The sequence below is a fragment of the Haliaeetus leucocephalus genome, unplaced genomic scaffold (assembly GCF_000737465.1).
Source record: "Haliaeetus leucocephalus isolate CR32 unplaced genomic scaffold, Haliaeetus_leucocephalus-4.0 Scaffold848, whole genome shotgun sequence".
NCBI classification, from domain to species: Eukaryota; Metazoa; Chordata; class Aves; order Accipitriformes; family Accipitridae; genus Haliaeetus; species Haliaeetus leucocephalus.
Window position 1 is genome coordinate 8,282,376 of NW_010973284.1, and position 17,214 is coordinate 8,299,589.

The 17,214-nt window shown below is 37.6% G+C and overlaps 1 protein-coding gene across 6 annotated transcripts in view; it reads right to left on the reverse strand.

The window, feature by feature from the left end:
- The window catches only part of MAST2 (microtubule associated serine/threonine kinase 2), a 178,148-nt gene that overhangs the window by 54,251 nt on the left and 106,683 nt on the right, over positions 1 to 17,214 (reverse strand). For 4 of the 6 annotated variants that reach the window (XM_010582442.1, XM_010582443.1, XM_010582440.1 and 1 more), the window contains 4 exons: positions 11,296 to 11,371; positions 8,820 to 8,840; positions 6,187 to 6,265; positions 647 to 801 (listed from right to left, as the gene is read on the reverse strand). In XM_010582442.1, the coding sequence (XP_010580744.1) occupies positions 647 to 801; positions 6,187 to 6,265; positions 8,820 to 8,840; positions 11,296 to 11,371 (331 nt within the window). The remainder of the gene's footprint in view (positions 1 to 646; positions 802 to 6,186; positions 6,266 to 8,819; positions 8,841 to 11,295; positions 11,372 to 17,214) is intronic. The other 2 variants (XM_010582445.1, XM_010582441.1) reach the window with 1 other exon arrangement.

Below are 17,214 nucleotides of genomic sequence, written 5' to 3' on the forward strand. Positions count from 1 at the left end.
GGGTGGTGAGCAATTGCACTGTGCATCACTTTGTATATTCCTATCCTTTTATTATTATATTTGTCATTCTATTATTGTTATTCTTATCATTATCAGTTTCTTCCTTTCTGTTCTATTAAACTGTTCTTATCTCAACCTACAAGTTTTACTTTTTTTCCTGATTCTCTCCCCCATCCCACTGGATGGGACGGGGAATAAGTGAGCTGATGCATGATGCTTAGTTGCTGGCTGGAGTTAAACCACAGCATCTAGTTTTCATACCCCTTTGGAAGCACTGCTGGAAAAGTTATTAACAGTGACTGCAACCACTTCTTTATATAAAGGCAGAAAAATTCAGAGAAGAAACTTCACTAAAAGGAAATCTACTTTTTACAGATTTAGTACAAGACGCTTGTGCATCAGGTTTTGTGAAGATACAAAAGCAGACTGTGATAACCATTTTGCAACCCAAAACCTCAGCATCAAAAAAAAAAAAAAAAAAAAATCCTTTCTGATTAGGTGAGGTAGGTTAAATGTTGATTAAAATAATTTCAAAAACGTGTAACAAAACAACCACAAATGACTATTCTTAGATCGGAAAGCACAAATAGAAATGCAATACATTTGTCCAACATCTTGAAAATTCAACAAACAACCCAAAGCTCACCTGAGACTGCGAGACCGAGGCCTCAAGGCTGGAGAATGGCGCCCTTCCTCATCAGTGATGCTCTCAGTACTGAAATGCTTTGTCAGGAAATGAAGTTCATCTGCCGTGGGCTGAAAGGGCAGCTGGTGCAGCTTCTCCTGAGATGAGCATGATGACTGAGTACAGAAAAAAATACAGAAAAGAAATGCACTAAACGCATGCATAGGGGTCAGCTAATGAATGGAAGAGGAACGGATTCTGCCAGACACTGCACACTCCAGCGGAAAAGAAAGCTACTTATCAGACCAGGTGCCTCTCTTTGTTGTTCTCATTAGGCTAAGCCAACTCTTAGGTACAACAACAGAGCTGGTGAGATCAAGACGACTTTGGGAGAAGGCCAGGGAACCACTGCATCTGATTCTGGAACCATTAGATCTTATCATGCAGGTAATTTACTATCAGGAGGCAGAAAGGAAGGTATGTGAGTACCAGTGCTACTCTCGAAAGGACAAGGAGGTTCCTGGAGTGGTGAGCAACTTTCTTTCCTTTTCCCTCATGCTCTCTTAGCTCGAGTTTCACTGGCATGCAGAATGCTATGGAGCTGTGTAGACGTGAGAGTTTTTGCTGATCATTGGCTCTCATTGGAAATTGCTATTGTAAATGGTCAGGATTTTATTTCTCCCTTCCTTTACCCATCAGGCTTCTTCTCTAACTAAGTAGGCAATAATAAAATGAAAGTAGCTGACTTTGCAGAGTTGTAAGATTAATAGTTTCTTGTTATGAACAGCTTATTCATCTTTAAAGTAGTTGATGCATTTATATGACACGTCTTGTGATAATGATAGACATGAAACTGTTTTAATCCTTGAACTTCAAGAAACCTGAGATTAAAACAAATATTTGTGGGAAGTGTTAATAACATCAAATGTTGGATGTTCCAGGGGAAAAAGCTGTAGGTCAACTAACAAATGCATTTCTTCTTGCGTGATTTTTCAATGCCCCTTTCCATTTTACAAAAGTAAGAAAATATATTATGTAAGGGCAAATTAAAAATCCTCTTTAAAAACAAAGCAGAGGGGGGTGGTGGGGTGTGGGAAAGAAGTGCTGAATAACCAGAGTAGCACCAGTGGGCCTTATTAAAAACATTATCCTAATCTAAGTTCCAATGCTCCTTATTGATCTGATGAAATTAATTATGTACACCGTTCCAGTGGGAAAACTTCTCCTTTTGCTACAATAACCCTCACTCACACTGGAAAGCAGGGCATCCTAGTACCAGGGGTATTGGTAGGAGAGAATTATACATGATATAACACGTATGACCAAAGCTTTAACTCACCTAGCATGCTTTTCTAGATTTATTTGCTGTTGATGGTTTTTGGAAAAGAAAGCTAAGAAGTATGGCCAAGCAATGAAAGCCAGATGCTGACAAGGCTTTTCACCAAGTCCTGCATGTTTGTAATGTTGACAGCAAAGAGAAAATATTCTGAAATCACATAAAACAGGTACATCCAAATTTGTCAAGAAGGTAACAGCTACACTTGAACTGATTTAAAACTAAGCAGATTGTTGCAGATCCTAGCATAGTCTTATCTAGAGAATTCTAGCCAAAACTGAGATGGAGATCTGCACGTCAGAACTTATAAACCTAAAGATCATATTCTTTGATAAAAATATAATTAGCTCCAGACCCCAGATCCATTCCCTCTGCACTGCACAGAAGTATTTACAGAAAAGAACCCCCTTGAAAGCCTTGGGACATGCACAAACTCCCCAGGTGTGGCTGGAACTGGAAGCCACCACTTCCAATGTTTTCCTTCAGGCAGGTCTAGGTGCAGGGATCATGTCGGGAAGTCTTATCCAGCAGTGTCCACACAGTGATGATCATCCAGATGATGTATCAGCTTACACTGGTCTAATCCACACTGAAGCCAAGATGGAGAGCCTGGGTATTTGATAGCCCCTTTGCCCACAGCTATTCTGCTGTGCACACTGCTTATCCCAAGTACAGGAAGTCCTTGTAGTACAGAATTACGCAAGTCCTGTTTGACTTTCAGAGCTTTCTTTGATGTCTTTGTGTCTTACAGAATACAAAGAGCAGGGAGAAGTACCTGCCTATGAAAAAACAGCAACACTTTCAAAGAAAAGGTACGCCTCAGTTGACATCCCGTTCATGATGAATAACGCAGGTCCTGCAATAGAGCAGGAAGTACTGAAGACACTATCTTACAAACCTGCATTAGCAGGTACTCAAGTTCTGGCATTACAAATACATGTCTTATTCAAAACAAAATTAAACTAAAACTACCACATTAAGGACGGTTAGCTAGTCACTAGAGTTAGAAAAAAAATCAAAACTGATAGTCTAGAAAAAGCATTACAAATTTTATGTCTCCTAACAGCAAAATCACCGGGAAGCAGTGCTAGTCAGCTCATGGATGACCGAACAAAATCCTCCCTCCACTTTCTCTCCTTAAAAGCAATCAGATCACAGAGTTTGTAATTCCAGAGAATAATTAAAGCAAGTCCTGAAGAAAAAGGCCATGATGAGAAATGGACTTTCCTCTGCCAAGGGCTTCTCTAGCAGTCTTAAGGTGTACAACCTTTCAATGAAAAAGCGTGAAAGCAAAGTGAAATACTTCTGAAGCATTGATTTTTAAGTAATCACATCACTGTATTCAATATCTGCAGCAGACTAATACAAACATCCCTCTGGTGTCTTAATTACAGATGCAGAATTCACCAACTCTTCTCCAGTAAAAAAAATCAAGCTAACACTACAGTAGCTTATATATTAACTCTGCATCTAGAAAATGAATAGCACACTAGATGTTTAAAAATAATTGTATATTGGCCCATTCAACTGACTGTTCTATATTCATCTAATTTGAAAGAAGGTCTTTAGCTTTTTTAGTGTTGGGCTGATGATGTATATCTGGTCTTCATGATTCATATGAAAAGGGTAAATGTGTATTTTTTTAAAAGTGCTATCCCTCATTTGGAAGCAAAAAATAAAGCAGAATCTACAGGTTTCCACTGACCTTAGACTAGACAAATGTCTTGGTTTGTTCAGTTGGTTGATTGGTAGAGCAGCTGATCTATGACCACATTGATGGAGGTCAGCTCTAACTGCCATACAGAACTCAGGCCAGCAGAACACAGAACTGACACTCTTCTTGATATTTCATTTCCTACTGATATGTACACCAGAAAGAAGGTCTACCGGCTTCCCTCTATCTTGCTTGAAAAAGAAATGTAATCCTGAAGACTGATCACTTGAAATGGAAGCCAAAAATTCTGTTATATTCGCATCTGTAGCATTAATTCATTGTGCCCTTTTGACAAGCCCCTTGACTACTTCCTACTTCAGTTTTAAAGTCTATGCAGGAATAATACTGCTTTTATCAACTTCAGAGGTGTTATTCAGATCAACTCAAATTAATTCTAATCTATGAAATACTATGATAATAGTATTGTCACAGACAAGTAGTAAGTAGGATTGGCTTAGAAATGTAATACTAAGTTTAATAGCTCCAAGAATTGCATCACTACTTACTTAACAGCCCATTTCAATGTCTTTCTGAGATTGTAACACTGAACCAGCAAAAGAAAAAGACATGAGAGACTCAGCCATTTAGAAGAAAAAAGTCTTGGAATTACAGGTTTTAATCTAACTATTTCCTGCAGGAAGGTGAATTCAGATCTGTATATGACCATCACTTCATGCTTCTCATTATACCAACCTGTTTTCTGTTGCTTACAATACTTACACCATTTGAACTGATGCTTTCTATGTGACATGTCTATCTCAGATCTGTTGGGTTGGGGTTTTTTGGTTTTTTTTCTGGAAAAATGTCAATCAAAATGATCTAGCTATTTCTGGCAACATGTCAAAAGACAAATGTGTTTTCTTTCCCATGTCAGGAAGCTGAGAACTTTCTAAAAGTAGCTTTAATGTCCCTATTTCAAAGCAAGGACTCATACTTCCAACGGATATTTTTTGTTGTTGTTAGTTTTTCTCTCTCCATGGACTTCTACCCAAAGGCTGGTCAAACTATAAACTCTTGAAAAACTACTGATCACACCTGCAGGTAAGAAGGACTTACACACTGCAGGCAGTTTGGTCTCCAAATTGTCATCTTCACAGGCATCTTGGAAACTCTCACAGTGACTACCAATGATCAAACTATTTGGATGTCATCCATACAAAAAGTAACTGTACTTGCTCCATGCTCTCATAGCTGGTACTCAGAAAAGGACTTAGCCATGGCTTATACCCATAAAGATTTAACCTAAGACTATAAAGGCAAAAGCAGAGCTCCATTTTAACAGCTGGTCTCATGTGCTTGAATATATAATACTGCTTCGCAGCAAAACCAGGGGCATCTTATTCATGTTGATAATGAAATCTTCTCCCACATTTTTCTGTGCTCCTGCCCATATATTCATACACACATGCGCGCACGCACACAGAGACTTCTCCCACAGGAGACTGAAATCAAGTCACCTGCCTTCGAAGGAGACAAAAAAAAAATCCCAAAATGAACAAAACCCACTCACTTCCTAAGGAACTGTGATGATAAATTTGTGCTTGAGAAGCACTAGAAATTTATGGATGAACTTAACAGAACAGCTCACAAGGAAAACAATGATACTGCATTCAGTGTAAGATTTGCATAACATGGAATATTGAGTCCTAATTAATGCAGGTATTACAATTATTCGGAACATACTCTGTAAACAAAACCCAAAATGATCAGTAGAAGTATTACGAAAAGAGGCAGTGATATATGACCACACAGTTGAAGACACTCACCATAACACACATACAAAAGCATGTTACATTAAGTCTGTACAGGTAGCCTTAACATTTCTAATTTTTCTATGCTTGGCTTTGCAAGGTTGTTACGTGGATAACCACAACATCTAGTTCACATAAACTAAAGAATAAGATTCATTGTATGATGTATCTGAGAGTTATAAGGGTTAACACAGTGCTGCTACCTTACTGGTATTAATGACATACTAGCCTTTTGAAAGTACAGAACTCAAGCAAACTGCAGCCAGCCTTTCTAATGACATGCGTAAGAACTGAACAGCTTTATTAGGAGGTTCAAATTATTGGAGTTGAGTAACAGATGTGGATTATCAGTTTTTCTTTCTGCTAGCCTGATAGCAGAGGTTTTCATACTAAGAACTTGACAGCAGACAAGAATTTCATTTCCCAGTTACAAAAAGGTGAGAGCTGGCTAGTAGTTATGCACTATCGCTTAGAGTCCTGCCACTTCTGAGACATTCTGCCTCTCAACTGATTGGTCGAGCCAAGTGCTGCACTGGGATTTCACCAATGCTAAAGGCAAAGTGCAAGATGACAGGAGCTGGGAAATGGAGGAAAAAGCAGCAGAACCAATAATTAAAATAATTTTTAAAATAATTAGTGTATTAAATAATGTTAGCAAAACAATGAAGAAAGATCAGATATTTTAGTAAAGACTCAAAAGCTGGTTTGTTAGGGTGTGTTTGTACAAACTGAATTGCTTGGAAAAGTCTGTGCCACTTACAGAAACTGTTGAACTGGGAGTGTTTGTTCCATATCCAGATGAAGGAAGGGAGGCCAAGGACCAGCGGCGTCCATCCGTTCTGGGGAAAAGAAGTAAGGGAAATTACTGTCAGGGATATATTGTGGCTAATTCTTGGGGGAAATAAGCATTTTTCCCCAAAAAATCTCTTAACCTCACGTTTTTATTAAAGTCTCAAGTTATTCAGATAAATGAGGTACCCTATTTACAATGACCTTTGTGAAAAAGCAGCTAGGGTAAGTTTTAAAAGCAAAAGTAAGTGACCTTGGAAAAGATAAAGCAAATGGGCATCAGATTCCTGCATTAAGTAGATGCTTTGTAAATGTGACCAGTTGTGCAAAAATTGGAGTTTCTAAAACAGACAAATGAAATCAGCTCATTTCAAACTTATGTGAAGAAGACAGTCATGCCTAAGATAATTACTTATGCAGTTCCTTGTCTTCCAAATAAAGTTTAAAATTGAGGGGGAAAAAAAATCATACTAGATCAAGAATCAACTGAAAGCAGATTCGTTAGTTTACCTAGTCAGAAGGCATTCTGCCTAGCACATCGCCTAACACAGCTGGTGAATTAAATCCACTACAGCAGATCTGAACAGAGCCGAGGGGTCCACTCAAAATAAAGGGAGATAGAAATCACAGAAATCTCACCTAGGGTCTCTTTCACCTCCAGTCAACATAATATTAGTAGTTATTTCCCTATCATAGCCAAAGAAACATTACCCTCAGGGAAAACAGCCAAAACATCCTGGAGATACTGCAGAAAAGGTCTTGTCTTACCAATGTCAAAACTGAGGAACTACACAACTGCTTTGAGAATAATCAGTGTTGCCCTCCCTGAAACCCTCTTCTCCCCCCAGAACCTGCCTCGGTGAGGATGGAAACTGAACTACATTCAGCTCAGTCTCACAGTGCTTTTTCTGCCTCTGATTTCATTTCAGTCTTGCATGCATTTTGTGTCCTATAATGGACAAATGTGTCCTGCTGCACGACAGGATGGATGTTAAAGAAGTCTCTTCCGCACATCAGTTTCCATTTGCTTGTTTCTTTTATTACAGCAGATTATCAGTAACTGGTCATAAAGTGAAGCTGAATTAGAACAGTTCGTCATTCTAACCTACTTTGGAAAGATTTGGGGTTTTTTTGCTACGTGTAGATACAATACATTTATGCAAGTGCATTATAAAATAGGATGTTTCATACAGGTCTGAAATAGTGCTTAGTTCTTATCAAAATCTCAACTGTTATCATCTTCACAGTAATACTTCTCATCCCACTATCCACACCCATGAAGCCTCATCTTCAGAAAAAAGTTCAATGCACACCCAGGCATTTATTTTCAGGCACTGATATACACTACTCTTCTTTGCCATCTACCTTAGAACAAGAGGAAAATACACTCACTGTTCTACATCACTGAGAGAATATTATGTCAAGAGTTTTTAAAGACTCATGCTTCATGCATTAAGAAAAAATAATCAAGCTGTAATGCAGATTTCTATTGCATGCTTATGCTATAGCTAAACCCCATTTAGCCACAGGTGACGTTTTCTTTGACAAGACAATTACATGTAGAAGAACAATCTCAAAAAATTCCAAGAGAAATTAAATTCCTTTCTTAATCCTGAAAAACAACAAATGTCAGCATTATAAAGTTGCTGGATCATGTGGTCAGTGACAGAACACCAAACTTCAATGATCTTCATTCAGCTTCTTGTAACATACAGGGGTGCTGGGGAAATATTTAGGTCAATGCTCTAACCTCAGTTTGGACCCTCAGTCCCAAAGCAAGACAGTGTGTTCCTGACTTCTCAAACAGTAGACAGGAAAGCACAGGTCACTCATTTTTTGCAAAAGGAAAGCAAAACAGTGAGTTGACTAAATTGTGTATTGAAACTACTTCAGAATTTTCATTTTGACAAAGTTAACCGAAAAAGTCTTTCTCAATTAGAAAATTCCAGGATACCTCTTCATGCTTGAGCTATTTTCTGCTGATGCAATCTAGGCAAGCAATGTGCTAAGCAGTCAGGACAATGCATATCAGCTCTATTCTAGCAGAAGGAAGTGGGACAAGAGTAGAAATCTTCCAAATCAAAGGCAACGGGAAAAAGACTTTAAAAGAAAATTCCTCCTTCGTTTATGCAAAACATTTCAAAATTACTGCAGTGTTTTGTTAATAAACATATTTTTAGAGAGATCTCACGCAATATTTCTTAGGAAAAGATACTTGGAAAGAAATTTTTAGGTCTTTTATTTTCTTTATTATAGATTCTTTGCTAGCACAATAAAAACATGCAAACAACAAATTTTGCCTTTTAAATGACATTTTAATTAGTTAATGAAGGAGGTATTTTTATGGCAGCTAAATGCTATCCAATGAACAGTAGATCAATTTCAAAACAAGAAGGTGCTAGAAGAACAACACATCTTCTCCAGAGCACTACCTGTTTATCATTTTAAGCCAAAATGCAAAGATTTCCTTTTTTGATTACCAAAGAATAGAAGCTGAATGCCTAAATGGGGTTATTACAGCATGAACTTGTTAGGGACACAGGCTCAGCTGCACAGAAGCATAGTTCATACACACATACAAACAGCAGATACGATACACATTACCTGTCTGCTCTGTGTCCATGGCTGTGTGGAAGAAATTGTACAATGACAATGAGAGAGGGAGAAGTAGAAGATGCACATGTGATTTCTGAAAAAACCCTCATCATCTGTTACTGGTATTCCGCTAAGATCAGTTTTAGTGAATATGGACAGAATTAATCATACATTTCCTTATTCAAACAGGAAGATCCCTGAACATGTTAACTTTGTGGCTATGACACAATCATTGAAAGGGTGTCTAGCAAAGGATCTATGATTAATCACCAGTCAAACTAAGGATAATCTTGCAGTATACTGTAGTGAAACTGGCTTTACAATAAAACAAGTTTTTCAAATATGTTTCCTACTCTGTCCCAAGAATAAACTCATCACAGGGCTAATATGAAAGAATGGAAACCACAGACAATGTCCAAACAGGATAATAAATGAAGAAATTAAACCAAATATAAAAGGCAGAAAATCAGCAACAAATAATTTCTGTGACGGCAACAGGAGGAAATCAGGTAAGAACCACCTCTTAAGACCCATGCAATGCCAATCAAAAGGGTACAGTGAAATATCCATTTCTCTGGGGTAACAGAGCACCACACTTGCAATTACTTAATACCATCATATAGAAGTTATTCTGATACCACTATGTGATAATCTAATAAATATGTATTGGTACTGCTGGCATAGCTATTCAGGGTGTAATGCAAGTAGAAAATAGAAACAAGTTTCTAAACCAAGCTGGGCTTAAGTGTTCTTTTCAATGAATGACAGAAAAAGTATAGAGAGCAACATGCATACTGTAAAATGAACCACAGCATTCCAGAGGACAGACTTAATCTTTATTCATCTATTTCTTTAAAAATTAGATTTAAAAAGTGGAAAAGTATGAAAGGGCACTCTTCCAAGTTTTAGTATTAAAACATTTATTTGCTGCTTGAAACTTCAGAAAGCAATGATACTGAAACATCAAGTTGAAACATGATGTTGAAAAATTATGTTAAATTTTGACAATGGTTTCAGCTCTAACTTTCCTCCTGTGTTCTAGGGTCCAGAGCTCCAGATACTGTGAAAACTGGTAAAAACTCAGTTGACTTCAACAGAACTTACTGAATATACCCAGATCAGGCTCAGATACCTCTTTAAAAATAAAGATGGATGCTGTGAGTCCATTTGAATTGTTTTACCAGCAAGTAAAATACTAATTTTTCCCTCTGAGGCAACAGAAAAATACATATCCAGTCTGTCACATTTCACATGCTGTTACGAAGTTTTTTCTTATGTAAGACCTGAAGACCAAAGTCTACCTCAAACAGTATTCAAGGACACCAGGTCTTCTACCTAATCACCTCAATGCAGAAACGCTCCAGGATTTACCTGCCATTTTATTCTTCTTTGAAGTTTTGAGACCTATCCTTTTTCTGACTAGTCACCAAGCTAAATCTGTTGTTCTCAGAAAACTTACTTCCTCTCAGGATGATCACACTTTTTCCATTCTCAGATCATTTTTAACACAGATTGGGTTTTTTTCAGCCAAGGCAGAGTTTAGCAAATCCAAAATATCTTCCCCACACCTGAGTCTCATAATCCTGCTACTATGCCCAAACCCTGCTTTGGATCTCTCTTTTTCTCCTGTTCTTTATTTCTCCACAAAATTTAACTTTCTGTATCATTATCTATTTCTGCCTACCTGCTGGGATACAACATTCAATACACCATTTGTCTGCTTCTCCCAGCTGTCTTTATTCTTTCTATCCTATTCTTTACACTAAATTCATCACTATAGTATCAGATTTCTTTCCACTAGTTTGATATACAGCATGAACAGCATTTGTCTAGCATTCGCTGCAGGACAGATGATAGCTTCACATTCAGATCTCTCAATGCTGCTCTTCTTCTAGAGGTTCTTGTAGACTTGCAATTTCAATTATCAGTTATTTTCCTCATTAGAGCAATAATGTACTCTTGACACCAATGCCCAAGAGAGTAGAGAAAACTAAAAAGTTGCTACCAGTCAGAATGCAGCGAATGAATGCACACACAGTTGTGCACGCCTAATTTTGTGTATGTTTACGTCTTTGTGCAGACATAGCAAAGAAGATCAGTACACTTTGAATACACCGCAGTTATTCAGTGAGAAGAACATCTAGGATTACAACTAAGACATGATTATCCTAATCATAACTGGCTTTAATGTCATTATGACTAAATTATTTGTCATATCACATGCCCTACATGTCATCTTTCTGGAAGAACATTGCCTCCTTAGGCAGTACTGACTACTTAATTTAATCTTCTTCTAGGTCTGAAAAGCACCTAATACATTCTGGGTGCCGCCAAGATCTAAACCAAAAAGAATAAAACAAAATAAAATTGGAAACATCAGAGAAAGCAAAACACAATCAAAAAACTTCTAAGACATAGGCCATTTCTAAATAAAAGCTTATAAACTATTTGCTTGCCAGTCCAAAGAGAATAGATCCTGCCTTACCTTCGGGCAGGAACAAAGGAGAAATGAGCAGGTGCATTTGGAGAGAAGTTCCTGGGACTGTCCAAAGGGCTGCTGCCTGTTTGAGAAAGTAAAAAAAAAAAAAACAACAAAAACACAACACCCAAAAACATTTCATTCACATTTGCAACAAACTGAGTAAGTTCCACTGTGCAGAATGACTTTCAACTGCAAGTGGTAGTCACAAATAATTGAAAATATGGAGCTTTGAGTCTTTGCTCATTTAAGCATTAGTTTGCTAAAGAAATGTTCTGATACAGATGTATCAGTATTTTCCCTCCTTTTAAAATCATTTAAGGTGTACGTTTTCTTTCTTACTTTCGGATAAGTAATGTATCACACATACACAATATAGTCTTTTAATATTTTGCAATAATTTCTATATACAAGCTTTTCCTAACACTTCTCAACAAAAAAACTGAGTTAGAAATGACACTGATGACAGTTTCAGGAATAATATATAGTAAGAAGTATTTCTTCACAATGTACGCCAAGGCTAAATGCAAAATTCACTGAGGAAAAAAAAGACATACCAAAGGAACTGCACGTGATAATAAAAGGACTACACACATGTAAGATGATCAGGCTATAACGTATCAGCATTCACCCTAACTACCACTTTTCTGAAATAATACTTCTACCATGAAAATGAAAGTTCCAGTGAATTTATACAGTGAGGAAAAAAATAACACTTAATTTTCTCTTGGCACAAGAATACTTTCTCTGGGCTTTGTCATGTGATGTATAAGCATATGGCTGGTAAGTGGTATATTGTAATGTATTTTATTTCAAAGTAAAAAGCAACCATTTCATAGAAAGCCCTTCTGAAAGCCAGAATCATTTACAGACTAACTGCAGAAACCTTTGAAAGTTATGGATGAATTAGAAGCTTCATGTCAGCGAGTGTGCTTTCTGTTGGGCATATTCTTAAGTGGTTTGCTCTTTCAGATCCTTAATATAAGCATAAAAGAGAAACTATACCTAGTAAACATATGCCAACAGCCATTTCTTTGTGCACAGACAGTAAAATAACATTAAAATAAGAGCAGGAAAAGTAAATAGATACTGGACAAGCAATACACTGCAAGGTACATAACTGTGCTCATCAGAAATGTTTTCAAATTTAGATCCCATAGAAAATGGATTTATTTTATAAGTCATGTTGAAAAGTCAAAGATCAATGATGAACCATCTGCAAAGGACTTGTCTCTGTTTCAGGGGAAGTACTAGGTGCCCAGCTCGCCCCCCAAGTCAGCACTGTTTGCGAGGTTACGGTCCCATCCAGCACTATACTGAAGCTTATAATTAAGTTGCATTAATTTCAACCCAATTTATTCATACACCTTAACTGCTACACTGAGCAGAAACGGAATGTAAGCACTGTCCTCAGTTGAAGGTAACATTCACTCACATTTCAGCTATACAAATGGTTCACAAAAATCTGCAGTAGCATCTCTCCACAACTTCTCGTGAGCAAGGTGTGTGCACACCTGGCATGCATGCCTGGGCAGGTAGGGAGGAGGAAAGGGAGAACAAGCTGATATCTTCTGGGGTATGAGGATGGCCACAGCGCAGCACAGGCCAGCAAACTCCATCTGGTCTACAAGTCTACGAGGGGAAAAATAGCAGCTGGTTGAGATTAAAGCAGCCCCAGGCTGATCTAACATGTGTCAAGGGGTGATGAGAGAACTGGAGAGGTAAGTGAATTCCAGACCACTCCACAATCTGTTTCATCAAGAGCAAACTAAATTAAAAACAAAGAGTTTGAGCAACAGGTTTGTCTTCCTTTGGCTTGGTTTTCTTTTGTATTGTTAGTTAGGAACTAACAACGAGTTCACAGTGTAATATAACACAATGCAAGCCTTCACTCAAAACTGGATACCATTTAACCCATTCCCAGTATATCCCAAGTGGGAAGGGGAAAGAGTGATCAGAAATCAATAACTAGATGATTTTTGGTGCTTCATTTATTAAGCTTGTACTCATTTTTATTTTTATGGTGACAGTGGAAAAACAGGGACATTGTGCTGCTTTTGAATTAAGAGAAGACTGAGTGGTTTGACAGTCTAGATGGCACTGCAAGCTTACAAGAAAGATGGAAGAAGGCTACAATAGCCACAAAGTAAACAACTCCGTGGTGCATAAACACACGTGTCCTGGTAGCAGTACACGGCTAGAGTTAGGGTCACCATTTTCATGCTGGCAGAGAGCTGAAGGAGCATTTTAGACCAGGAGGAAATGCAGCAGGAGTGAGGCCTTTCCGTGGTTATGTACATCTCCTAACAAAGGAAGGAAGGCTGCCACTTTTGGTGGGAACCCTGGTCTTTGCCCTTCATTTTTCAAGCTTTAATGCTGATGAACCCTACTGTGTCAAGATGATCTTTTTAAACAAAAAGCCCATTGCCCAATGCTGTTATAAACAAGCAATGAACTGTCATTGCCTTTTTATATCTTCATCAATCTTTTGTAAACTTTCCAGATTATGATCAAAACAGGATTTCAGAATAACTAAGGAAAGTGGGTAATGACAGTCTTTAAATTTTGAAATTAAGTATGTGGGCGTTCAAACTCTTCTGAGCCTGCATGATCTGGTATGGAGATACTACTAATTTTTAAGCAACTACTTTTTCAGATTTATATGGCATATTTCCTTCCAGACACTGGAATTTTAATTAGATCCCCTGTGAGTTGCTTCTAGTTTTAAAATGAAAAGCAATTAGTTCTTCTACTCAATTCAAGTCTGGGTGAAGCTTTTAAAACAACAACAGGGAGAAGGGGAATTACTACTTTCCCTAAAATTTCCCAGTACTGCTGCATCTGCTCTAGTTGAAGGAATTTTAATAAGAGAAGCCTTAGTGCAATGGTCTCATTCACCAAGGCTGATCAAAACCCTATTTATTCTGTTAGCAAAGGTAAATTCCCCTGTTGCTCAAGGGTTATAGTTTGCTACTACTGAACCTGAAACAACTCTGTCTCAAGGGAGGCTGTTACACAGAATGATTGCCCATTAGGTAAATCAACACACTTACATGAACGTTAATAATTCAGGCATGAACCTTTACATTTTCCGGACACAGGAAGAAGGATGCAGCCAAAGCATTTGTACATCTGCTATCCTCAAAATACAAAACCAGACCTTACGGGCAACAGGTAGACGAAAGTCTCAGCTATCATCTACAAACATGACATTCATCAGAGAGGTAATGAGTCCCAAAATTCACACTAGAACCATTTTGTAAAACCTGCTTCTGAGATTTGTAAAAATAAATAAATATAAAAGACAAAGTTGTTGTGGTCTTCTGTGTAGGATATACGAGCGTTATTTGCTGAATATTAACACAAGCAGCTAAAGATCTTATTGCATGCTACAGAATTAGCTGCCTTCCAGCATACACAAATCTTAAAATGACCAAAAAAGTTTAAGCACCCTGTGTACCACCTGTCTCATATATAGTGAATGCCGTGGTGCTCTCACACGATCAAGGATCACACACGTGAAATGCTGATGAACTGCAGCTTTAATAACCAGGGCAGGATCTAGAGTGGTATGTTACATGCTCTGCCCACTCTAAAAATAATAAATAAATAGAGACCTTAGTAATAGCCATTTTTCTGCCAGAAGGTGGAACTGAACTTTCAGTGTAAGAGCAGAATAATTTAATTCAGTACCACACTGCTGCCTGCGAGCAGCTCCCTCCACCTGCCATTACAGATGGGAGCAGGACAAAGGTCCCAGTCGTGACAAGCGTCTCCACTGGAAGCCAGTGAGCAACCTGGCTACCTTACAGTTGTGGAAAGTAAATTTTAAAATAGCCTGAACTTCAATTATCCAGCAGTAAGAACCTATCTCCTTCCTACTGAATTATAAAGATGATGTTGCTTCTTTGATTGACTTTAAGCTTTTCATTTTAAAATATAATCTAATGGTAACTTAGTAATCAACCTCATGATGTAATCTCTCTGTTATTTTCATTTTTTAAAAACTTAATTCAAAGAAATACAAACAAATGTAAGGAACATATGTGTATATCTTTTTTCCTCTGATTTTGAAAGAAAAATAATTTAGAATAAAGGGCAAATTTTCAAACCTGTTATTCCTAAAACTAAGCATTTCAAGTTTGGGAGAGTAAACAAGCAGAGTGACTTTCCCATGAAGTTAACAAGCTGTAGCTCTCTATCCCAAGGTCCCAGCTTATTTTGGAAAGCGTTATTTCATATGAAATAATCTGGCATATGAAATTGCCTGGCATCTTATTGGATGCTGTTTCAGATAGTAAGTGTATCTGCCTGGATCAGTGTTCACTAGGAGGTAGGTTTGCCTGACAGACAGTCAACTGTGCTATACCACACCCACTGACTTTCACATTACATACAGAAGAATAACTCCTGAGGCTAGTGCCATATAGGACTTGACATCAAGAGTGAACAGAAACGTGTTAGAAAGTGTCCCTGACTTCTCTGCATGCTTGCTGTTCCTTTGATTCATAAGAGAGGTTCAGAATGGGCATCAAGAAGAGCGTGTTCAAGACAAAAGAGGCCAGGGAGAGGCTCCAGCATTTCTTAGCAACTTATCAGTGTATGTGCCTGAACAAACAGATTCATAGATTCTATTCAAATACCAAACAAATATCACAGCCTGTTCTCAAATTCACATCTCATATATGATATTTCTTAAGAAAATATTTGTGACTCTACTCTAAATTTCACCCACTTTTCTCTCTTGAATAAATTATTTTTCCCAGGGAAGACTCCTAAATATAGTACTGGTAGAGAACTTAAATTACAAGTAATTTATCTTCCTATGCTCTACCGGCTACTCTTGGAGGTCACAAAGAATGTCCTTTCCAATTAATAGTTCTAAATTCCACATGCAACATCAGAACAAAAAATGGCAATATTTGACAATTATTGCTAAAGAAAGATGGCACACCACTGATTAGTTACTCTTGTTTCTAGAAGACACTCGCATACTTCTAAAACAAGATAAGCTTGTAAAAGCCTGAGACAGCATCAAAACCACCAAGAGCAATTTTTCATTTTTTAAATAGTCAGAGAAGAAAAGCAAATAAAAAGAAAAGAAAATATAAATGTTTCTATTGTGAACATTTCTGCATTTGTTTTCCAAGCAATGATCATGTCAACATCTTGTTGCAATCTGCCAAGCAAGGACATTTCTTTCATATTCTGAGGAGCATCTTTCTCTGTCACTTCAGTTAAATGCTTGTACAGCTAATTTAGAGTTTGGTAAATCCAACATATATATCAACTCTAAGAACAAAGTAAAGAGCACAATGTAACTAAGTGGAGAAACTCTACCCAGAAAAATGCCTTGTTGAAACCAAATTTTACAAAGCTATCACTATCATAATCACATACAACAGAACCAAGGCGTTTGAAGTGAAAGGGAATTGCCCTATGCAAATTTTTGGCCCTGCATTTTATCTGAGATTCTGAAGCAAAAAGAAAATGGTTTTAATATACCACTTTTAAGATACTGTTAACATTTTAATTTGAAAATCATGGGTCATATAAAAAAAACCCCAATGTCATTAAAGTAACATCCTAGCCTTCCATGACTGGCCTTTACAGCATCCCAAAGAAATATGTCAGATTTTTATGAAAACTTAGAGTTGTTGAGGCTTTTATGATCATCCCTGAACAATAACTTTGGTCTTCTTTTTCCTTTCAACAGGCTGGATGTCACCTCTCGAAATGCAGTGCTCCAGAAACAGAAGCAGATGGCTCCTTCTAGGTGAGCTACTATGAATTTGCTGTTCTTTCTCAGCATTTCCTTAGTTTGAATCTCCAGAAAGTATTTACAGAACATACTGCCATGTAGGAGGAGGAAAGTCTGACTGTAATGAAAACAACAGTTACTTGTCTTACGTGCAACAGTGATGT